The 25207-nt window shown below is 38.7% G+C and overlaps 1 protein-coding gene across 2 annotated transcripts in view; it reads left to right on the forward strand.

The window, feature by feature from the left end:
- The window catches only part of HERC3 (HECT and RLD domain containing E3 ubiquitin protein ligase 3), a 117829-nt gene that overhangs the window by 27894 nt on the left and 64728 nt on the right, over positions 1-25207 (forward strand). For both annotated transcript variants that reach the window (XM_080797465.1, XM_080797466.1), the window contains exon 4: positions 24608-24767. In XM_080797465.1, the coding sequence (XP_080653591.1) occupies positions 24608-24767 (160 nt within the window). The remainder of the gene's footprint in view (positions 1-24607; positions 24768-25207) is intronic.

The raw sequence follows: 25207 nt of genomic DNA on the forward strand, positions 1-25207 counted from the left end.
AAAAACTCAAGCTCAGAAGTGCAGAGATCAGATTAGTGGTTGCCAGGGGCAGGGGTGGGGAGGGGTGGGTGAAACAGGAGAAGGTGGTCAAAAGGTGCAAACTTCTGCTTACAAAATAAGTTCTGAGGATGTGATATATAGCCTAGTGACTTTAGCAGATAATATTGTATATTTGAAAGTTGCTAAGAGTAAGTCTTGAAAACTCTCATAACAAGAAAAAAAATTGTAATTAAGTATGGTGATGGATGTTACCTAGACTTATTGCGGTGATCTTCTCGCGGTATATACAAATATCACATCCTTATATTGTACATACTCTAATATCTATGACACTTATTCTTCAAATCAGGAAAGCTCACTGCAACTCCCTGAAGAAAAGTCAGGTCACAACTTTACCGGGAAAAAACTGATGTCCCTTTGATTTTTCCTTCCTGTGACTCCTCCGTGGAATTTATTTCTAGATAGGCTTAGACAGCTTCAGCTGTCAGGCATTTGCTTGTTAGCTTCCAGTAATCTCCATGTCTACAGGGGTGAAGCTGTGAGAAAGAAGGGTACTCCTAGAAAGACTACCTGCACTCCTGCAGGAGATTTGCCTGATTTCCTTTGGGGGAGATGTTTATGAAATCAGCTGTAAGTACAGCTGACTCTTGAACAACATGGGTTGGGGGTACTGACCTTGTGCAGTCAAAAATCTGTGTGTAACTTTTGCCTTCCCCAAAACTTAACTATTAATAACCTACTGTTGACTGTAAGCATTACTAATAACACAAACCATCGATTAACGTGTGTGTTGTATGTTATATGTATTATGTACCGTATTCTTAGGATAAAGTAGGCCAGAGAAAAGAGAGTATCATTAAGAAAATCATAAGGGAGAGAAAATACATGTATACTACCATACTGTATTTGTCAAAGAAAATGCACATGTGAGTGGGCCCATGCACTTCAAACCTATGGTATTTAGGGGTCAACTATATATTGTTGGTGTGGGGGACCCAAATATATTGAGTATTGATATCCTACAGGTCTTTAGTTCCCTTACCCAAATATATATTGAGTTTCTTTCTATCTTAAAACTCTAAGTATTCCAGAATGAGAAGTCATATGGTTACCTCTGTGCTGAGATAATTATACTTGCATTGCAGTGACAGACTGCTGACTTAGGCTTGGACCCATCCTCCACCCTGAGACATCTTTGTTTTTAATAATAGCTTTATTGGGATATAATTCACATACCATATAATTTATCCAGTTAAGGTATACAGTTCAGTGGTTTTTAGTATATTCACAAAGTTGTGCAACCATCACCACAATCAGTTCTAGAACATTTCATCACCCCAAAAGAGACCTCACACCATTAGCAGTCATCTAACTTTTCTCCATGCCCCAACCACTGGCCTTGGGCAACTGCTTACCTACTTTTGGCCTTCACAGATTTGCCTATTCTGGACATTTTATATAAATTAAATCACACAGTATGTGGTCTTCTGTGACTGGCTGATTTTAATTTTAAGATTTATAGCATATATTTTAATTTCTTTTGTTGACAAATAATATTTCATTGTATAGATATACCACATTTTGTTTCTATGTGGTCTATTGATGGGATTTTAGGATATTATTAATAATGCTGCTATGGACATTTGTGTACAAGTTTTTGTGTGGATCTATGTTTTCATACCTAGGAGTGGAATTGTTTGGTCACAGGGTTAACTAGGTTTAACTTTGTTGAGGAATTGCTGACTACGTTTCCAAAGTGATTGCACCATTTTACATTCTTGTTAGCAGAGTATGAGGGTGTGAGAGATTTTTAAAAAATTGGGTCTGTCCATAAGAGTGCCTACCTCGAGAGTCCCTGGTACATAGGAAGCAGGGAATAAGTGCTAGAAATTTTAGTACTAATGATATAGTGGGTGCTCCCTGTGCATAACAGGTTCAGAATCAATGCAGTGTTTTGTGTGGCAAAACACATATAACGTAACATTCTCTATCCTAACTGTTTTTAAGTGTACAGTGCAGTGGTACTAAATGCATTTATAAATGTTATGCTACCATTACCGTCATCTGTTTCTAAAATTCTCTTTCCATCTGAGAACTGAAACAGTCTCGCTCCATGTCCCTCTTCCCTCAGGCCCCTGGCAGCCACCATTCTGAGCTCTGATTTTTGAATACTTTAAACTACTTCATTTAAGTGGAATCATACAGTGTTTGTCTTTTTGTGATTGTCTTATTTCATTTAGCGTCATTGCCTCAAGTTTTGTCCATGTTGTAGCATGTGTCAGAAGTTCCTTCCTTTTCAAGGCTGAGAGATATGCCATACTGTGATCTACTGCATTTTGTTATCCATTCCTCTGTTAGTGGATGCTTTGGTTGCTTCCATGTTTTAGGTATAGTGAATAATACTTCTAAGAACTGGGGTGTACAAATGTCTTTTTGAGACCCTGCTTTCAGATCTTTTGGGCATGTACCCAGGAGTGGAATTGCTGTACCATCTGGTGATTCTATTTTTAATCTTTCAAGGAACCCCCATCCTGTTTTCCATAGGGGCTGCACCATTTTACATTCCCATGCACAGTGCACAGGGCTTCCAGTTTCTCCCCATGCTCATCAACATTTGTTATTTTTGTTTTTCTGATAGTAACCATTCTAATGGATGTGAGGTGGTATCTCATTATAATTTTGATGTGTACTTCCCTAATGAGTGGCAGTGTTGAGCATCTTTTCATGTGCTCATAGGCCACTTAAGTATCTTTGGAGAAATGTGTGTTCAAGTCATTTCTTCTTTTTGAATTGGGTTGTTTGTCTTTTTTGTTGTTAAGTCTTAGGAGTTTTCTATATATTCTGGATCTTATTCTCTTATCAGATAGACAAGTTGAAAGATTTTCTCCCATTCTGTGGGTTGCCTTTTTATTCTGTTGAAAAGAGTCTTTTGATGCATATATATTTTTTTATTCTCATGAAGTCCAGTTCACCTTTCTGTTTTCTTTTCTTTTCTTTCTTTTTTTTTTTTTTTGCCTGTGCCTTTGGTGTCATAGCCAAGGAATCCAAATGCCAAATCCAGGGTCATGAAGCTTTTCATTGCAGTATTTCTTAACATTAGAATTGTTTGGACAATTAAAACACACACACACACACACACACACAATATGTGGTCTTCCTAAATTTGCTGATTCAAGTGGCTAGGATGGACCCAGGTTTATGCATTCAGAGACAAGTCTCCCTTTTGAGTATTGACTCCAGGGAAGCTGTTCTAGCCCTCTCGGGCTGGTTTGATTACTCATTCCATGTCCTCATTGTATGATGTACACAATTTTGTCATTGGATTTACCTCACTATAATATAATCTTTGAGTCTGTCTCCTGTTAGAGATTTTGAGTCATGATGGGCGGATGAATGGATGGCTGGGTGGGTGGGTGAACAAATAACCAGGCATTTATCACTCAGGACACATCTTGGATATTCCCTCTTCCAAGAAGCCTCTCTGCAGTGCCTGGGTGGTTCAGTTGGTTGAGACTCTGCCTTTGGCTGAGGGCATGATTCCGGGGTCCTGGGATCGAGCCCCCCATCAGGCTTCCTGCTCAGTGAGGAGCCTTCTTCTCCTTCTCCCTCCTCCTCCTCTCTTCCTGCTTATGCTCTCTCGCTCTCTCTGTCAAATAAAATCTTTAAAAGAAAAAGAAGCAGCCTCTCCTCTCTCTCCCTCATGTGCAGGCTGGATTAGATGCCTGTCTCATGGGCTGTCTTTAGCCCCCTGCACGTGGTGCTGTAACATGAGTTTGCATGACTTGTTTGCTCTTCAGTTAGAGGGAACTTGAGTTCAGAACCGTATCTTATTTGACAGCTTCCCAATGGTGTTGGGAAAACTGGACAGCAACATGCAGAAGAATGAAACTGGACCACTTTCTTACATCATACACAAAAATAAAGGCAGAGGCTTAACCCACTGAGCCACTTAGTGCCCCATCTAACGTATATAGAATCTTGTCGATGATAAAATCAAACTTTATTTTGGTGTGTGTATTACATTTTAAAATCTGCTTTCTTGAGATGTAATTTACATGCAGTAGGATTCACCAATTCTAAGTGTGTAATGGGTCTTAACAGTCATAGAGAAAAAGATGGCCACCATAATCATGATAGAGAACATTTCTTTTATCCCAAAACCTTTCTTGTGCTTCCAGTTTTTTCCCTACATCTGCTTTTTGTTGTTATAGTTTTGACTTTTCTAAGATTTTATATAAGTGGAAATATATATATTCTTTTGTGTCTGGCTTTTTAGATTAATGCTTTTGAGATTCATATATTATTGCATATGTTAGTAGTTTATAGGGTTTTTATTGCTGAACAGTATTCCACTTTACAGATATATCACATTATCCATTTATAAGTTAATGGACATTTTTTTCCCCCTAAATTTGGGCTGTTTTGAGCAAAACTGCTAAGAATATCTGAGTACAATTTTTTGGGTAGACAGTGTATTTTGGTTTTTCTTGGGTAAATTCCTAGGAGCTGGTTTATATGGTAACTCTGAGAACCTGCCAGACTTCCACAGTGACAGTAGTTTTAAATTTGCCAGCAGTTCATCAGAGTTCTAGTTGCTCCCCATCCTCACCATCACTTGATATTGTCTATCTTTTTAATTTTAGCCATTCAAATTGGTGTGCAATAGAATTTCATTGTGGTTTTAATGTGCATTTCACTAATGGCTAATGATCTTGAGTAACTTTTCACATGCTTATTTTAGCACAAGAAATAATATATCTTAATAATGTACCTTATTTTTAGCAAAGTATATATTTAAGTATGTTGCCCATCAAAAAAGAAATCAAAGTGCTTACCTTGATCTTTTTTTTTTTTTTAATAAATTTTATTTTTAAGAATCTCTACACCCAGTGTGGGGCTCAAACTCATAGTCCTGAGATCCAGAGTCATTTCCTCTTCTGAGTGAGCCAGCCAGGCATTCCACTGCTTATCTTATTCTTGAGATATGATAGTCATCTGTGTATTCAGGGTATAAGACTTTTATCAAATATTTTGCAAATATCCCAATCTGTGGTTTTCCTTTTCATTTTTTTTTTGACCGTGTCTTTTGAAGAGGCAAAAAAAAACAAAAAACAAAAAACCCCAAAACAAAAAAACTTTGCTTTTCCAAAGAACAAAAATTTTTATTTTGATGAAATTCAATTATCAGTTTTTACTTTTAGGATTCAAGTTTTTTGTGTTGTAAGAATTTTACCTAACCCAAGATTACAGTGATTTTTCTCCTAAGTTTTCTTCATCAAATATTATAGTTTAGGTCTTATATTTACATCTGTGATCTTCAATTTGACATTTTGTATGTTTGTGATATAATGGTCAAAGTTCATTTTTTGCATATGGATATCCATTTTCAGCACCATTGTTGAAAAAAAGACTTTATTTAGCTTCCACTGAATTACCCTGACACCTTTGGAAATTAGTTGACCAGGTGTGTACTGGTGTATCTCTAGACATTCTATTCTGTTAATCTACTTATCTACCTTTAATCAGTACTACACTAGTCGATCACTGTAGCTGTGTAGTAAATTTTGAAAGTATGTAGTGCAGATAGTCTAAATCCTCTGACTTTGTTTTTCTTTTTCAGACTATTTTGGCTATTCTTGAAATAAGCCAGTCAGAGAAAGATAAATTCCGTATGATTTCACTCATACGTGGGATTTTTTCCCAAGATTTTATTTATTTATTTGTCAGAGAGTGAGAGAGAGTGAGCAAGCGAGAGAGCAGCAGCAGGGAGAGTGGCAGGCAGAGTGAGAAGCAGCCTCCCGGCTCAGCAGGGAGCCTGATGTGGGACTAGATTCCAGGAATCTGGGATCATGAATTGAGCCGAAGGCAGATGCTCAACCAACTGAGCCACATGGGCATCCCTCATATGTGGAATTTAAGAAGCAAAACAGATTAACATAGAGGAAGGGAAGGAAAAATAAAATAAGACAAAAAGAGAAGAAGGCAAACTGTAAGGGACCCTTAACTATAGGGAACAAACTGAGGGTTGCTAGAGGGGAGGTGGGTGGGTGGATGGGATAACTGGGTGATGGACATTAAGGATGGCACATAATGGAATGAGCACTGGGTATTGTATGCAACTGATGAGTCACTGAACTGTAACTCTGAAACTGATAATACACTATATATTACTTAAATTGAATTTAAATAAAAATTTTTAAAAAGAATATTTTGGCTATCCTAGGTCCTTGGCTTTGCATATGAATTTGAGAATCAGCATTTCAGTTTTTATTAAAAAGACTGCTGGAATTTTCATTGGGATTACTTTGAATCACTAGACCAATTTGGGGAGATTGACTTTTTTTTTTTCTTTTTAAAAGATTTTATATATTTGAGGGTGAGAGACAGAGATAGAGAGAGCACAAGCAGGGAGGAGAGGGAGAAGCAGACTCCCTGCTGAGCAGGGAGCCTGACATGGGGCTTGATCCTAGAACCCTGGGATCATGACGTGAACCACCCAGTTGCCCCTGAGATTGACATTTTAACAATATCGAATAATTTGACTCATGAACATGGTACATGCCTCCATTTTCTGGTCTTTAATTTCCTTAGCATTATTTTGTACTTCCCAGTGAATAGGCTTTGTACATATTTTGTTTATAAGTACTTCATATATTTTATTTGATTATACATGGTATTTTAAAAACAATTTAATTTTTAATTTCTTTGGTATTATATAGAAATATGGTTAATTTTCTGTAATTGATCTTGAATCACCTTGTTAAACTCTCTTAACAGTTCTGGTAGCATTTTTTTGTGGCTTCCTTATGAATTTCTACATAAATGATAGTGTTGTCTACAAGTCAGTTTTCTTCCTTCCATCCATCCTTCCTTCCTTTTATTTCTTCCTTCCTATGTGTTTTCTTTCATCTTTCTTCCTTATTTTACTGAGTGAACTCTAGTACAGTGATGAATAGAAGTGGTAAAAGTAGATATCCTTGCCTTGTTCCTGATCTTAGAGGGAAGGCATTCATTTTCACCATTATGTGTTTTGTTAGCAGTGGGTTTTCTTGGATTCCTTTTATCAGGTTGTGAAAGATGCCTGCTACACTTACTGATTTTTTTTTTTTTAAGTCTGAATGTTGAATTTTGTGAAATGCTATTCTCAACCTATTGAGGTGATTATGGATTTTCATTTTTAGTCTGCTGAGTGATAAATTATATGAATTGTTTTTGTATGTTAAATTGAACTTGCAGGGGCACCTGGGTGGCTCAGTTGGTTAAGTGTCTGCCTTTGGCTCGGGTCATGATCCCAGGATCGAGGCCTGCATGGGGCTTCCTGCTCCGTGGGGAGCCTGCTTCTCCCTCTCCCTCTGCCTGCTTGTATTCTCTCTCTCTCTCTGTTAGAGTTAAAAAAAATATATTTTAAAAAAATTGAATTTGCATTCCTGGGATAAATCTCACTTGATGACTTTGACATATTCTTTTGATTTCTAAAAATTTGGCAAGGTTTGTGTGTCAGCATTCATGAGGATTATTGATTTTCTTTTCTTTTACTGCCTTTGGTTTTGTTCTATTGGTAATGCCAGCCTCATACAATGAGTTGGGAAGTGTTCCCTTTAGTTTTCTGGAAGAGTTTGTGTATATTTTATATAGGCTTATTGCAGGTTATTATTTCTTCTTTAAATGGTTTGTGGAATCACCACTGAAGCCATCTGAGCCTAGAGATTTCTTTGGGGAGCATTTTTAGTTACAATTTAAATTAAAAAAGATACAGGGGTAGTCCCATTACCTATTTTGTCTTAGGTGAGTTTTCATAGCTTCTGTCTTTCAGGGAACTTGTTTACTTCACTTACATTGTCATGTTTTCATAATGTTCCTGTTATTCTTTTCATGTCTGTAAGACCTGTTTTTCTGATAGAGATAACTTGTGTATTCTCTCTCTGTTTCCTGATTAGACTAAGTAGAGGTTAGGCAATTTTAAGAGGAAGTTTTTTGATTCAGTGATTTTTCTTTTTTTGTTTTCTATTTTATTGGTTTGTACTGTTAATATTTTCTTTCTTCTACTTACTTTGTGCTTAATGTACTGTTTTTTTTCCAGTTTCTTAATGTAAAAATTTAAATCACTGGTTTGTCATTTAAATTCTTTTCTTGGGGCGCTTGGGTGGCTCAGTGGGTTAACCCTCTGCCTTTGGGTCAGGTCATGATCTCAGGGTCCTGGGATTGAGCCCCGCATCGGGCTCTCTGCTCAGCAAGGAGCCTGCTTCCCCCCCTCTCTCTGCCTGCTTGTGATCTCTCTCTCTCTGTCAAAAAATGTTTAAAAAAAATTCTTTTCTAATAAGCATTTCATGCTAAAAATTTCCTTTTAAGCTTCACTTTATTTAGTAGTATTCTACAAATTTTTGCTGGATCTGTTCTTATGTAGTATTCAAAATACTTTGTAGTAATTTCCCTTACTATTTCTTTTTTGATCTATGAATTATTTAGAGTATGTAGTTTAATATCCAAATACATGGATATTTTACTGACATTTTTCATTTAATGATTTCTAGTTTAATACTCTATGCTCAGAGTACATATTTTGTATGATTCCAGGCCTCTTAAAATTATTTAAATTTGTATTATAGCCCCAAATATGGTCTATTTTGGTGGATGTTCTCTGTGCAGTTGGAAAGAATGTGTATTTTGCTGTTGATGTGTAGAGTGTTTTATAAATATCAATTAGGTCAAATTGGCTGATAGTGTTGTTCAGTAGTCTATATACTTACTGATTTTGTGTCTGCCTGTTCTATGCATTAGTGAGAATATAATGTTTATATCTTTAACTATGATTGTTTATTTGCTTATTCTTTTTGCCCTCTAAGTTTTGCTACAGATATTTTGGAACTGTGTTATTAGGTGTATACAAATTGAAGATTATTAGGTTCTTGATGAATTGTTCCTTTTAATGTCATGAAATGTCATTCTTTATCCCTGATAAAGTATTCACTGCTTTGAAGTCTACCTTACCTGATATGAATATAGTAGCTTCAGCTTTCTTTTGATTAGTGTTAGTATGATGTATTTTTCCCCATCCATTTACTTCTCATTTTTCTGTGTCTTTATGTTTGAAGTGGGTGTTTTTATTTGTATTTTTTTAAAGATTTTATTTATTTATTTGACAGACAGAGATCACAAGCAGGCAGAGAGAGAGGAGGGAGCAGTCTTCCTGCTGAGCAGAGAGCCTGATGCAGGGCTCAATCCCAGGACCCTGGGATCATGACCTGAGCCAGAGGCAGAGGCTTTAACCCACTGAGCCACCCAGTCGCCCTGGAAGTGGGTGTTTTAAAGACAGCATATAGTTGGGTCTTCACATCAATGCACTCTACCTTTGTTTGATTGGAGTTTTTACACAGATGTGTTTAAGAAAAAATGGACTGAAGACTGCCAATTTAAATATAAAGTAGATGGATCTCAATACAGAGATGTTTCACCTGCTGTGATAAAATTTTATCCAAATCTATGAAAATCAGTGGGATTAAGTATCTTTAGGAAGCCCCTCCAGGAGCATTTTATCTTGCATTATGATCATACATTTTTACATTTATTGTTTATAAGGTAGCACACAGTCTAGAATTAGAAAAATAACCTGCAAGCTTGGAAATGGTCTCCTATTGTTAAGTCACATTAAAGGGAAAGGATTTGAATTGTTGAAAAAGAAAGTGGCTAGGACAGGGAAGTGGTAAGGAGTTTAAAAAACTTTAACTTCTTTTCATACTACATAAGTAGTGTATGTATATTGCTCACAATTTAAATACCTATAAAAAAGCAAATAAAAAATACTCTTTAATTCTACCACCCTGAACAAAAAACAGTTATTGGTCTGAAATATATCCTTCCAGTATTTAAAACATAAATGTAATTTAAAAAATGTAGTCATATCATATTACTTCTTTGTAACCCTTCTTTTCCATTTAATGTCTCATGAGTATTTTTATGATAATTGTTTATACTGTTCTGTATCAAATGACTGCATATTTCTATTCATAGCATATAATCCCAATTTACTTCTAATTTTTTTCTGTTAATAGTAATGCAGTGTACACTATTCCTTTAGGATACATTTGTACAAATACAAAACCTTTTATTCCCACGACTTATTCATTCTGTAACTGGGAGCCTATTATTTCCCATTCCACTTCATCCATTTCCCATCCTTCTACCACTTGGCTCTGGCAACCACCAGTTTGTTTTCTCTGTTTATGGGTTTATCTCTGTTTTTTGGTTTTATTTTTTTAATTATTATTTTTTTCTTAGATTCCACATGTAAGTGAAATCGTATGGTATTTGTCTTTGTCTGACTTATTTCACTCTGCATTGTGCCCTCTAGGTCCATCAGTGTTCTTGCAGATGGCAGGATGTCATTTTTGATGGCTCAGTAGTATTCCCCAGTACCTATATACCACATCTTCTTTATCCATTCATTTGTTGGTGGATACTTGGATGGCTTCCGTAGTTGGCTGTTGGAAATAATGCTGTGAGATGCATGTATCTTATCAGTGTTTTTGTTTTCTTTGGGTAGATACATAGTAGTAGAATGATTGGATCATATAGAATTTCTGTTTTTAATTTTTTGAGAAAACTGTATACTGTTTACCATAATGGCTGCACCAGTTTACATTCCTCCTGTGCACAAGTGTTCCTTTTTCTCCACATCCTCACCAGTGTTTGTTCTTTTCTGTCTTATTGATTCTAGCTATTCTGAAGGTATAAGGTGATATCTTTTTTTTTTTTTAAGATTTTATTTATTTATATCACAGAGAGAGAGAAGTAGTGAGAGAGGGAACACAAGCAGGGGAAGTAGAAGAGGGAGAAGCAGTCTTCCTGGGGGCTCGATCACAGGACCCTCAGATCATGACCTGAGCCAAAGGCAGACACTTAACGACTGAGCTACCCAGGCACCCCTGTAAGGCGATATCTTATTGTGGTTTTGGTTTTCATTTTCCTGATGATTAGTGATATTGAGGATTTTTTTCATGTGTTTGTTTGCATCTGTAGGCCTTTTTTTTTTTTTTTTAAGATTTTATTTATTTATTTGACAGAGAGAGATCATAAGCAGGCAGAGAGAGAGGCAGAGAGAGAGGGGGAAGCAGGCTTTCCGCTGAGCAGAGAGCCCGATGCGGGGCTCGATCCCAGGACTCCGAGATCATGACCTGAGCTGAAGGCAGAGGCTTTAACCCACTGAGCCACCCAGGCGCCCCATCTGTAGGTCTTTTTTGGAAAAATGTCTATTCAGGTCCTCTGCCTATGTTAAATCAGATTATTTATTTTTTGATATTGAGTTGTATAAGTTCTTTATATATTTTGGATATTAACCCCTTACTGGATATATCACTTGCAGATATCTTCTTCCAGTCAGTAGATTGCTTGTTGTTTCATTGATGGTTCCCATTGCTGTGCAAAAGCTTTTTATTTTGGTGTGGTCCCAATAGTTTATTTTTTATTTTGTTTACCTTGTCTTTAGGAGACATATTTAGAAAAATGTTACTAAAGCCAATGCCAAAGAAATTATGTTTTCTACTAGGAGTTTTATGGTTTCAGGTCTTATATTCAGGTGTTTTTTTTTTTTTTAAAGATTTTATTTATTTATTTGTCAGAGAGAGTGAGCACAGGCAGACAGAGAGGCAGGCAGAGGCAGAGGGAGAAGCAGGCTCCCTGCTGAGCAAGGAGCCTGATATGGGACTCGATCCCAGGACCCTGGGATCATGACCTGAGCCGAAGGCAGCCGCTTAACCAACTGAGCCACCCAGGCGTCCCTTATATTCAGGTTTTTAATCCATTTTCAGTTTCTTTTTGTGTATGGTGTAAAAAAGTGGTCTGTTTTCATTCTTTGAATATTGTCCAATTTTCCCAGCACCATTTATGGAAGAGACTGTGCTTTCCCCATTGTACATTCTTGCCTCTTTTGATTAAATTGACCCCATATAAGCATGGGTTTATTTATGGGTTCTCTGTTCTGTTCTATTGACCTATGTATCTGTTTTTTGGGCCAGTACCATAGTGTTTTGGTTACTACTTTGCTTTGTAGTATCTTGAAATTTGGGATTGTGATACCTCTAGCTTTGTTCTTCCTTCTAAAGATTCCTTTGGCTATTTGGGGGTCTTTTGTGGTTCCTTAAAAATTCTAGTTCTGTGAAAAATGCTGTTGGTATTTTGATAGGAATTGCATCAAAACTGTAGATTGCTTTGTGTAGTATAGACATTTTAACAGTATTCTTCCAATTCATAAACATGGAATATATTCCCAGTTGTTTGTGTCATTTTAAATTTCTTTCATCATTATTTTATAGTTTTCAGAATACAGGTCTTTTTCTCCCTTGGTTAAATTTATTCTTAGATGTTTTATTATTTTTCATGCAATTTTAAATGGAATTGTTTTAATTTCTCTTTTTGCTACCTTTGTTTTAGTGTATAGAAATGCAACAAATTTATGTGTATTAATTTTATATCCCACAGCTCTACTGAATTTATATATTACTTCAAGGGGAGTCTTTAGGGTTTTCTATGTATTAGTATCATGTTATCTGTAAGTAGTGATAGTTTAACTTCTTACCAATTTGGATGTCTTTTATTTCTTGTCTGATTGCTGTGGCTAGGACTGCTAGTACTATGTTGAATGAAAGTGGCAAGAGTTGACATCCTTGTCTTGTTTCTGATCTTAGAGGAAAAGCTCTCAGTTTTTCACCATTGAGTATGTTGGCTGTGGTTTTGTCATATCTGGCCTTTATTATGTTGAGGTATGTGCCCTGGAAACACAGTTTGTTGAGAGTTTTTATCATGAACAGATGTTGAATTTTGTCAAATGCATTTTCTGCCTCTATTGAGATGATCATTTGATTTTTTAAAAAGATTTTATTCATTTATTTGACAGAGAGCACAAGTAGGGGGAGCAGCATGCAGAGGGAGAGGGAGAAGCAGGCTCCCCACTGAGCACTGATGGGGTGCTTCATCCTAGGACCTTGAGATCATGACCTGAGCAAAGGCAGATACTTAACTGACAGAGCCACCCAAGCGCCACAATGATCATATGATTTTTATCCCTCACTTTGTTGGTGTGGTTTATCACATTGATTGATGTGTGAATATTGAAGCATCGTTGTATCCCTGGAATAAATCCTACTTGATTGAGACCAATGATCCTTTTTTTTTTTTTTTAAAGATTTTATTTATTTATTTGACAGACAGAGATCACAAGTAGACAGAGAGGCAGGCAGAGAGAGAGGAGGAAGCAGGCTCTCCAGTGAGCAGAGAGCCCGATGCGGGGCTCGATCCCAGAACCCTGGGATCATGACCTGAGCCGAAGGCAGAGGCTTTAACCCACTGAGCCACCCAGGCGCCCCGAGACCAATGATCCTTTTAAATATGTTGTTGAATGCAGTTTGCTAATGTTTTGTTGAGGATTTTTGCATCTGTTTTTATCAGGGATATTGTCTTGTAGTTTTCTTTTGTAGTATCCATACGGTTTTGGTATCAGGGTGATGCTGGCCCCTTAGAATGAATTTGGGAGCTTTCCTTCCCCTTTTGTTTTTTGGATAGATTGAGAATAGGTATTAACTCTTTAAATGTTTGGTGGAATTCACCTGTGAATCCATCTGTTCTTGGACTTTGGTTTTGGGGGAGTTTTTTGATTGCCAGACAGCTTTTGTTGCCAGCAGTTAGTATAGTCAGATTTTCTATTTCTTCCTGGTTTGGTTTTGGAAGATTGTGTGTTTCTAGGAGTTCATCTGTTCTAGGTTGTCCAATTTCTTAATACATATGTTTCATCGTAGTCTCATATAATGTTTTGTGTATCTGTAATGTCTCTTTGTTTTACTGATTTTATTTAGTTGAGTCCTCTCTCTCTCTCTCTCTTTTTTTTTCTTGATGAGTTGGGCAAAAGGTATATCTTTATCTTTTTAAAGAACCACTTCTTGATTTCATTGATCTTTTCTGTTTTTTTGGGGGGGGGGTCTCTATTTCCTATATTTCTGCTCTTATCTTTATTATTTTCTTCTTTCTCCTGCCCTCGGCTTTTGTTTATTCTTCTTTTTCGAGTTGCTTTAGGTGTAGTGTTACATTGTTTATTTGAGATTTTTCTTGTTTCTTGAGGTAGTCCTGCATTGCTGTAAATTTCCCTCTTAGAGTTGTTTTGAGAGCATCCCAAAGATTTTGGGATTTGTATCTTCATTTTCATTGTTTCCATGTATTTTTTAAATTCTTCTTGAACCTATTTGCATTTATTTTTTTTAAAGTAACAGTTTAATTGTATATGAATATAGAGAGACCAAACTTGGTTAATGGTGATGGTTTTCATTACTTTATTTTCCCTGCAGCTAATGATAGTATCAGAGGAGTTGTTATAATGAACAAATAGTGTGTTAGTAGAACTTCAGCTTCATTAAGTAGCTACTTTTTATTTTTTTATTTTTATTTTTTTTTAAAGATTTTATTTATTTATTTGACAGTGATCACAAGTAGGCAGAGAGGCAGGCAGAGACAGAGAGAGAGGGAAGCAGGCTCCCCCTGAGCAGAGAGCCCGATGCGGGGCTCGATCCCAGGACCCTGGGATCATGACCTGAGCCGAAGGCAGAGGCTTTAACCCACTGAGCCACCCAGGCACCCCAAGTAGCTACTTTTTAAAAAGTAAATTCTACACCCAGTGTGGGGTTCAAACTCACAACCCCATAATTGATATTTGTATGCTTTACCAACTGAGCCAGCCAGAAACATGCCCCCCCCCACTCCTCCTCATTTTTTAAAAATACTTTTTGTTGTTGTTCCACTTGGATACTCTTGATTTCTCTGTCTTCCAGGTCACTGCTCTCTTCTCCATCTGCTCATCTGTTGATTCCCTTTAGTGTACTTTTCATTTCAGTTGTTGTATTCTTCAGCTCTTATTCGTTCTTTTTTATATTTTTTATCTCTTTATTGACGTTCTCAGTGAGTTCTTACATTTTCCTCTCCAGTCCAGTGAGCATCTTTATGACCATTACTTTAAACTCTTTATAGGCATGTTGCTTAACTCCATTTTGTTCTTTGTCTAAGGTTTTTGTCTTGTTATTTCATTTGGAGCATATTCCTCTGTCTCCTCATTTTGCTTGACTTTTGTGTTTGTGTGTATGGGTTAGGCAGAATAGCTACTTCTGAACTTGAAGGAATAGCCTTGTGTATGGTCAGCCCTGTGTAGACTGTGTGTGCCTGGTGACTTTGCTTGTCTGCTGAAACTGTGGGTGGCATGGGCTTGCAGTCCAAGGGCACTCTGTGCTGGGGCTGCCCTAGTGGGATGGTCAGAGCTGAATTGGGTGTGGTTGTGTTGTCCTGTGTCTCTCTGTATAGAAGTTGCCCTGGCTGGACTTGCTAAAGCTGAAGTGGGTATAAGCTGAGGGGTTCTGGGGTGTCCAGAATAGGGGGTATAGGGGGTGCCCTGGTGGGGCAACTGGAGCCAAGGTTGATGTGGGCCAGGATGTCCCAGGGCACTCTACACAGGGGACATCCTGGTGGGGTGACTGGAGACAAGGTGGGGTATGGGCTATGGGCTTCTGAGTCATTCCATGTGGAGGGTGCCCTGGTAGGGCAGCTGGAACAGAGGCAAGCATGACCTGGGGTTCTGGGGTGTTCCATGTGGTGGATGTGGGGTGGCCAGAGCCAAAGCTAGCCAAAGTCAGGATGTTGGAGCAGTATGCATCAGGGGAATCTCAGTCATCTGAGGCCAAACTGGTGCAGGCCTGGGGTGTCCTAAGGTACTTTGTGCCTGTGTTCCCTTGGTGCACTGGCTGGAGCTATAGTGAGCACTGATCAGGGGTGTCATGGTGTTGTATGCTGGGGCCACCTTAGTGGGATGGCTGGGGCTGGTGTGGGTTAGGGGCCAGGGGCCTGCTGAGGCATTAGGCTACTCAGGGTGCCTGCACCTTGTTCTCATCCACGCTTTCAAGGTGGAAGAGGAATGTAAACCACGGAGCTCTCCCATCCCTCAGACCTGGAGAGAGAGTTCCAGCAGTTCTCCCACCATTTGGTGCAGTTCTAGAGCTGGATCTTTTATGTCTTAGTTGGTCTTTTAAACTGAGGCTTTTTTCCTGTGCCCCATGGTAGACAAATCTGCCCACAGTCCCTCTATTCGGGGACTATCCGTCCCCACTGCAGTTCACAGTGTTGGGGTGGTGGTTCCCTTTGTTACTGTTTCCTCTCTTTCTTGCTGTTCTCTGTGTGGTCTATCTTCTGGTGTGCTGAAGCTGTTGAGTCAGCCCTTGGTTCTCCTTCAGGAGGAATTGCTCTATAAATAGGTGTGGCTTTGGTGTGTTCTGTGGAGGAAGTGAGTTCACGGTCTTCCTACCTGGCCATCTTGAACCAGAGCCATGCCCCTCTATTAAAATCCTTTTAAAGCATCAGATTATGCCATGATTGACAGTTCTGAGTTCCTGAAAATAACTGAGTCACTGCAGCTGATCTTATTCTGACTAGTGGTAGTGCCACTGACTCACGAACACAGTCTTCTCCCCTCCCATTGCCTGCGACAGGCCTCCGTATGTTCCAAGTGCCTTAGTGTATCTGGTTTATTGCATCTGAAAGCATACATGGTAATTTGAAATTTATGGCTTTGAGAAGAAAATATTCTCAGAAGCATTCTTCATAGTGTGTAAGTGGTTTCATCATCACCGTCGTCATCGTTGTAGTTAATTGTTTTGGCGGAGAGGGTTGTATATGAACGCTAAAGCCCAAGATAAAGTCACCTGTCTCTGAACTGAGAAATACTACTCTGAACCCTATTATACCTGATCTTTTTTTCTCATTCTTCAGTTGCAAAGCTTTGGTTTAATGGTTGTTTGAACTTGGACAGTCATACATAGGATTAAGCACGTGAGCATTTGATATTCCTGGATAATTTAAATGGAGTATCAGCCGCTCAGAGATGCTGCCTGTCTCCAGGAATCCAGCACTTCACTGTAGAGGAAGGTTAAATATAATTTTAGTTGGAGCATTTGTGGGAGAGCTGTGCCTTTGGGTTTTTTTTTTTTTTAATTTAGCTAAGTTGTGGACTTTTCCTGATTAACTAAAATATAAAACAAACAAAAACAAACCAAAAAGGCCCACATGTACAGAAAAAAAAATGTTATTTTAAAATTCTGGCTATGGGTTTCCAGTTTCAGGAAGGATGGGGTAAGCACACTCTTTTCTCTCTCTCCTGCTGAAGGCAACTGTGAAACCTGGCCAGAAGGCATGGAGTAGCTATTTGAGGGCTCTGAAGAGCAAATGATGGTGGGTGGATTGGGAAAGAAGGCCAGAATTCAAAGTACCACTGGATTGCCATGTAGTTTCCCATGTCCCCCCTCCAGTCCTCCTGTCATTTGGCCCAGAGGCAGGCACAGCTGTGGAAGTTCAGTATATGGGCTAGAGAGCAGCAAGGGAGCCCCAGGAAACCTGAACATGTTGGGCTGATTTCACAGATTTCAGGGAAGGAGGACCTTGGGAAAGCAACGTGCATATAGTCATCTGTGAACTGCTGGGCTCATCCCTGAGCTATTTATGTGTGGATCTTATCCTACTTAGCATGTAAATGACTCTGAGAACCGAACTAACACACAGACCACCACTCACATTCCAGACTGGCCTCTTTGTGGTGCACGCAGGGCACAAATGTGAATGGCAGCGCAGAAGCTTTGAAAACTACAACCCAGCTGTCAACATTCTCCAGAAGATTTAAATAAGAGCTAGAGTCTTCTAATACTCAAAAGGTTTATAATACTATCCCAAATCACACAGCATATGAAAACCCAGGAAAGGGGCACCTGAGTGGCTCAGTTGGTTAAGCATCTGCCATCAGCTCAGGTCATGATCTCAGGGTTCTGGGATTGAGCCCCATGACGGATTCCCTGCTCAGCAGGACCCTGCTTCTCCCTCTGCCTTTGCCTCCCCCCCCAATTCCTGCGCTGGCATGTAGGTCAAAAATCCAAATATATCAATGATTTTATTAAATATAGTCTAAACAAAACAATCAAAATATAGATCTTATATTAGATTTTTTAGAAGTACCCAATCGTATGCTATATATAAGAACTTGACTTCAAAAATAATAATCTAGGAAGCTTAAAATACTCCTGGGCATTTATTTCAGAGAAATGAAAACTTATTCTCACACAGTAACCTCTACAGAAATGTTTATTGCCTCTCTGTCATTGCTAACTGTGCTTTGTGGTACATCCATAATACAGTGGAGTATTACTCCCTAATAAAAAGGAACACACTATGAGATACGTGCCACAGCCTGGGTGAGTCTTCCAGGCATTACACTGAGTGAAAGAATCCAGTCTTGAAAGGTTAGAAACTATAGGATTCCATTATATGGCAGTATTGAAAATACAAAACTATAGCGCTAGAAAACAGATTCGTGGTTGCCAGGAGTTAGGGATGAGGAGAGTGTGTGACCAAGGGACTTTTTTTTGAGTGATAGAACTTTTCCATATCTTCTTTGTGACATATGTCTAAAATCATAGACTTGTACATAATAAAAGATCAGTTTTACTGTACAATGAATAAAAAAGTTTGTTTTTGAAAAACTGACTCTGGTTTGAGTGTCTTGGCTTAGAAACAGGACATAATTCCTGTCGTGGAGAGATCTCTTTTATTGGGGGGGTAGGAAATCACTTTAAAGTGTGAGCTGTATTACAGAGTTGAGATTTCACTGAGCATAGCCCAGACTCCCCCTCTCCCAAATGTTTAGATGAGAATAATTATGAAAGTAATTAGAATATGGCTTAGGACAAGACAGATAGAGAAGCAAACAATGGAGAGAGAGCCTAGTCATGTTACAGGAAGACAGGGGACTCCAGGAGGAGAATCTAGGAAATTCTTTTTTTGGGGTCTGCAGGAGAATTTGGATTGTTTTATTTTGAGTGGTTTGCTGAGCTAGTGTTTATTTCCCTCATCCCAGAGCTTCAGTGAAAGTCAGCTGCACCCCCTCAGAATGGGTTGGTAGTGCTGGGGGACACTGCCAGGGGATAGCAAATGTTGCAGAGATAGGCAGGGTGTGCACTAGGGTGAGTTCAGTGGGAAACAGGAACGGGGACGTTGGGAGAATGTGAGGACTCAGAATCCACAGGATGGCAGGGCAAAGCACAAAATTTCTCACAGGATGGCCCTGCTTTTGTTTTCTACTCTTAAAAGTGCAATCTTCGGGTAAACAGTTTGGGGAAACTCAGAAAAGAGACATTTGAGTAATGAGAGTTTAATCCCTTTTACCACACCAACTGCTGACACTTAATTTATTATTTTATTAATTAAAAATTTAGGAGCAAATATTGAGCACTAATTTTGTATATTCTCTTTGCTTTCTGTCCAAACTGCAAACTACTATGTTTCTCATCTGAACAATGAGGAGAAAGAGTCCATTTCCCATTTCTCCTATCTAGGCTAATCACTTCACTGTTAACTTTTACCAGTTTCATAACTGTCTAATCTTTTTCCGTGACAGAATATAATACAGCCTAGTGGGTACAATGGGTTCTGAAGTCAGAAGGATCTGGGATCCAGTTCTAGTTTCTCCACTCATAAGTTGTGAATCTTGGCCAAATTACATATGTCTTCTGAGATGGAGCTTATTATAACCCTGCCTCACAGGGTTGTTGCAGGACTTAGTGTTGGCACCATGCATCTACCCTCTAGGCTCGTACCATCCTTCTCTGTTACCACCCTTTGATGGTTCAATGCCCAATTCACTGTTACCCAAAAATACATTAAAAATTTGGTGGGCTCAGAAGTCAAGTAGAAATAATCATAATAATGTAAGTCCACCTGAACTGCTGACTTGCTCTAAGCAGCACCCCACATTTGCTCCTGTCTGCCCGATTATCTTGGTGCATTCCGAGTTGAGAACATTGCTAAAGACTGTTAAAGACTTGAAAGGGTTGCTATGAGAGGATCAGAGAGAAAATATACTTTTATCCTCAAAAAATGCCAAATATTTCTTCAGTGTGTTTAATTATTTTAATGTGTGGGTTGAGATTCTGTCATGATCTGCAAAATATAGCATAGAGTCTTGACAGAATGAACCAGAGAGACTGCGTGTGAAAATGTGCACTGTAGTCTGAGTGTGCCCCCCCACTGGAGCAGGGGGGTGTTCAGGGAGAGTCGTGGATGAAGCATTCATTCCCACATTGGCCTGACCTAGGGACTGGGTTCTACGAGAGGGATCATGATTTCACTGTAACAGATCCCCAGTCTGAATCTGATGAGCTTAGTTTTCTGGCTAGAAGAAGTAAAACAAGTTGCACTTGGTGCAGTCACTGGTTTGATTCTTCACGCATCTTTCCCTGACTGAATGTTGCCTTTGGGGCTGCAGGTCTTGTTGTGGCAGTGGTGGCTTGATGTCTTTTTGGATGGCTAATACATGATGGGGCGGGAATTGGTTTGTCTTAGGTTTGACCAGATCGGGAGTAAATGGTACTTGGAATCTAGACATGCCCTTTCTGAGGCTGTTCAGCTGTGGTAAACAAGATCAAAAGGGATGGTATTGACAGGTTTTGAGGCAAGAAAATAGTGGCAGATGAGGTAGAGTGTCCTGCCAGACAGTGGAGAAACTTACTAGTGTCACGTTAGGTTGAATGTTAACATCCAGGCAGGAAAGGCTAGTGGTTGGCGTAGGAAGTCAGGTATTAGGGGCCAGGCCTCAGTCATGGCTGACGTGTCAGGCCAGGTACCCAGGCCCAGGACGCCGTAAAAGCTGCCCAAATCCTGGAACTGTGGTACAAGGTGGATCAGAGAAGTAGAGTCTGAATCACCCGAGGTATTTTGGTAGGAGTTTCTTACCTTATTCCAAAATAAAGACAGGACTGTTCCTAGTGCGGGAGGCAAAGCTGAGTTGGGTTGTAGGGCCCAGTAGTGAGTAGAGGTTAAAGAAGTAGGGCAGTGGGAACTATAGGAGTTAGAGCATCTTTAGGAGATTTCTCTGACATGAGCATATTTTCAGTTGCTTAATTTCAAAAAAAAATTTTTGTTTCCAAGTAATAAATTTATACCAGCTATCTTTAGGTCAAACAGAAGCTCACTGCCTCCCCTGCAGTCTCAGTAGCAGAGACCATTTCTGTCAACAATTTTAGCTCTTTCTTTTAATATTTACCTTTTCTAAATGACATGCTTATAATGCTGTTTATTGATTTTTTTTCAGTTTTGGATGTAGTGTAGAGACGCTGCGGAAGTTTAGCATTCCTTTATATTCTCACCTACTCTTTCCTCTTCCTCACCCCTAGATACTCATCCTTTCCCCAATAATTGATTGCTTAAATCAATTGACAATTAAATTTTTGATTATGCAAATTATATTTATTTGGTTATTTTGGTTCTGTGTTCAATGATTGCCTTTATTTCCTATAAAACATCTTATGTGTTTTCTGGAGTTAATTATCTTTTTTTTCTTTTGCGTTGTAACCTCTATTTTCTGACAGAATTGTAAAAGTCATAACAATATAAAACTCATCGGATTGTATTTCGCTTTTCATCTTGGAGACATTCCTTCAACTTTGCCTCATGGGCTTCCTACATAATAGCTGTTTTGGAAATATTCTTTACCTCTTCTTATGTAAGATTTCTGTTTCTTGGATCCTGAATCTTCCTTTGTTTAGGAGGCATTATCTAAGGTAACTTTCTGAGAGAGGCAGCTTTGGAGGTAAAATATTTTGAGAGCTTTACATGCCTGAAAATTATTCCTTTTTCCCTCTCTCCTCACATTTGATTCATGGTTAGTTAGGTATAGAATTCTCTGTTGGAAGTCATTTTTCTTCAGAATTGTGAAGGCATTGCTCCATTGTCTTCTAGTTTTCAGTATTGCTTCTGAAAAATCTAATGCCATTCTGATCCCTGTTCTCTTGTGTATAAACTGTTTTCCTTTCTAGAAGGTTTTAAGAGTCTTTTTTGGCGTTCTAGAATTTCAAGATGAAGTCCTCTGAAGTAGGTCTTTCATCAGTCATTATTCTGAGTCCTTCATAGGTCCTATCAATGTGAAATTTAAGTCCTAACGAGAACTTTCCTTGTGTTTCTTCTTTGAAATGTTTTACCTTGTGTTTTCCCCATTTTCTTTATGGAGTTCTTTTTTTTCCATTATGGGACCTTTTGAAATTTCTTTTTTTTTTACCCTCTCTGTTTTGCTCTTTGCCTTTTGGTTCTATTTCTTGGAAAATTTCTTCAATTCTTTTTTTTCTTTTTTTTTTTAATATAAATTTTAGTTAGTTAACATACAGTGCAATATTGGTTTCTGGAGTAGAAGTAGTGATTCATCATTTACACACAATACCCAGGGCTCATCACAACAAGTGCCCTCTTCAATATCCATTCCCCACCCACCTCCCTCCATCAACCCTCAGTTCTCTGTCATTAAGTCTCTTACGGTTCGTTTCCCCTTCTCCTTTCCTCCCCCTTCCCATATCTTCATCTGTTTTCTTTCTTAAATTCCACATATGAGTGAGATTACATGGTATTTGTCTTTCTCTGACTGACTGACTTCACTTAGGATTCTACACTCTAGTTTTATCCATATCATTGCAAATGGCAAGATTTCATTTTTTTGAAGGCTGAGTAATAAGTGTATGTGTATACCACTTATTCTTTATCCATTCATCAGTTGATGGCCATCTCTCCAAAGTTTGGGTATTGTTGATAATGCTGCTGTAAACATCAGGGTGCATGTAACCCTTTGAATCTATATTTTTGTATCCTTTGGGTAAATACCTAGTAGTGCAATTGCTGGATAATAGGGTAGCTCTCTTTTTAACTTTTTGAGGAAACTCCATATTGTTTTCCAGAGTTGGCTGCACCAGTTTCCATTCCCACCAACAGTGTAATAGGGTTCCCCTTTCTCAGCATTTTCACCAACACCTATTGTTTCCTGTGTTGTTAGTTTTAGCCATTCTGACAGGTGGGAGGTGGTATCTCATCATGGTTTTGATTTGTATTTCCCTGATGATGAGTGACGTTGAGCATCTTTTCATGTGTCTCTTAGCCATCTGGTTGTCTTCTTTGGAAAAATATCTATTCATGTCTTCTGTCCATTTCTTAACTGGATTATTTGTTTTTTGGGTGTTGAGTTTGATAAGTCCTTTATAGATTTTGGATACTAACCTCTTGTCAGCTATGTCCTTTACAAATATCTTCTCCTGTTCTATAGATTGCCTTTTAGTTTTATTGATTGTTTCCTTCATTGTGCAGATGTTTTTTTTTTTTTTAAAGAAATTATTTATTTATTTGTCAGAGAGATCACAAATAGGCAGAGAGGCAGGCAGAGAGAGAGGGGGAAGCAGGCTCCCTGCCTAGCAGAGAGCCTGATATGAGGCTCCATCTCAGGACCCCGAGATCATGACGTGAGCCAAAGGCAGAGGCTTAACCCACTGAGCCACCCAGGTGCCCTGTGCAGATGGTTTTTATTTTGATGAAGTCCCAATAGTTCATTTTTGCTTTTGTTTCTCTTGCTGTTAGAGACACGTCTAGTAAGAAGTTGCTCTGGCCATGGTCAAAGTGGTTGCTGCCTGTGTTCTCCTCTAAGATTTTGATGGTTTCCAGTCTCACATTTAGGTCTTTCTTCCATTTTGAATTTATTTTTGTGTGTGGTGTAAGGAAATGGTCCAGTTTCATTCTTTTGCGTGTTGCTGTCCAGTTTTCCCAAGACCATTTGTTGAGGAGACTGTCTTTTTCTATTGGATATGCTTTCCTGTTTTGTTGAAGATTAGTTGACCATATAGTTGTGGGAATTTCTTCAATTCTTATTTCCCATTCTGCTTTTGAAGGGTTTTTGTCTTTAATTTGTGCTGCCTTATTTTCATTTTCTAAGGCGATTTTGTTCCTCAAATGTTTGAATGGTCTTTATCTTCTATTTCTTTAACAACTTAAATTTTTTTTCTGCTCCCAGCATGATCCTTATCTTCTGCGTTCATTTTCTGTTTTTTTTTTCTCTTTTTCTTTCATGTTAACATTTTCCTCATATGTAATTATCCTTGCCAAAGCTTGATGTTTAAGAGTGTGGTTCTGAAACGTGAGTGGAGCTGTGTGAGGGCAAAGCTTGTTAACTCAGAGAAAGCTGGACATTTCCTTGGAGGACCCACAGATGTCAGTATCTGTGGATCTTCTCTTTTGGGCCTTTTTTCTTAGAGAAATCCTCCATTTTCTCTGCTTGGTATGTATGAGGCTGTGTTCTGGAACGTCGGGGAGAAAGGTATTTTCTGGATTAGGGAGGGAGGGCCCTGGGAAACGAGTCTTATTGTTCCCAGGCAGAATTTCACTCAGTTCCACTACTTTAAGTAATATGCCTCATTCCCACTCACCTCCGGGCCTCTCTGGTTCAGTATCTCCAAATAGTAAACCTTCAGGCTTCTCCCTGGAGGGAAGCACCAGTCCCATGGCAGAACATCTGAGATGTATGTGCTGCTACGGGCATATATGCTACCCAGTCGAGCAGGGATCTGAACCAATAACTTGTGGAAATGTATGAAATTTATCATCTCTATAAATACTCAGATTTAGTGGTTCTTTTTGAAAAACAAAACTGCCTAGAAGGATAATGTTGTGTAAGAAAATCTTGTGTAATTCCTGTTTCTAGGCTCTACATCTTCCTCCTTGGTTTGGTCTCTTTCAGAGCAAATTGGAGCTTTGGCAGATCAACACATTGTCCATGTGGCATGTGGCGAGTCTCATAGTCTGGCCCTCAGTGACCGGGGCCAGCTGTTTTCTTGGGGTGCAGGGAGTGACGGTCAACTAGGACTCATGACGACTGAGGACTCGGTGGCAGTGCCCAGGTAAGAAGGTCACAGATGGGAATCTGGGTTTTCAGAAGTCAGTTTTATGAATACTCTTTCCTGCTGTTGCTTTGTGAGACTCTGCTTTGGTTCTGCTTTCTTTCTTTAATTGCTGTTTTTGTTGTTGTTGTTATTGTTTTTTTGGTGCCACTCCTGTGCCTTATACTTTATAGCACTTGTCACAAAAACTGTAATTATTTATAGAAGTGTCTGTCTCCAGTTAAAAAAATGCGAGTTGTTCAGGAATTGTACTTTATTTATTCCAGTAACCTAGTTGTTAGCATAGTGTTTGGAATTCAATAAATGTTTGAATAAAAAAAGCATCTTTTCTCCTGCTGCACTTACTAACCTTTAACTTAAAATTGTAGACCTAAATCAGTCACTCAGTTAAGGACTCTAAACTCAAATCAAAAGGTTGACCTGTTTTCTAATATTAGCCA

This window comes from Martes martes (assembly GCF_963455335.1).
Source record: "Martes martes genome assembly, chromosome: 2".
NCBI classification, from domain to species: Eukaryota; Metazoa; Chordata; class Mammalia; order Carnivora; family Mustelidae; genus Martes; species Martes martes.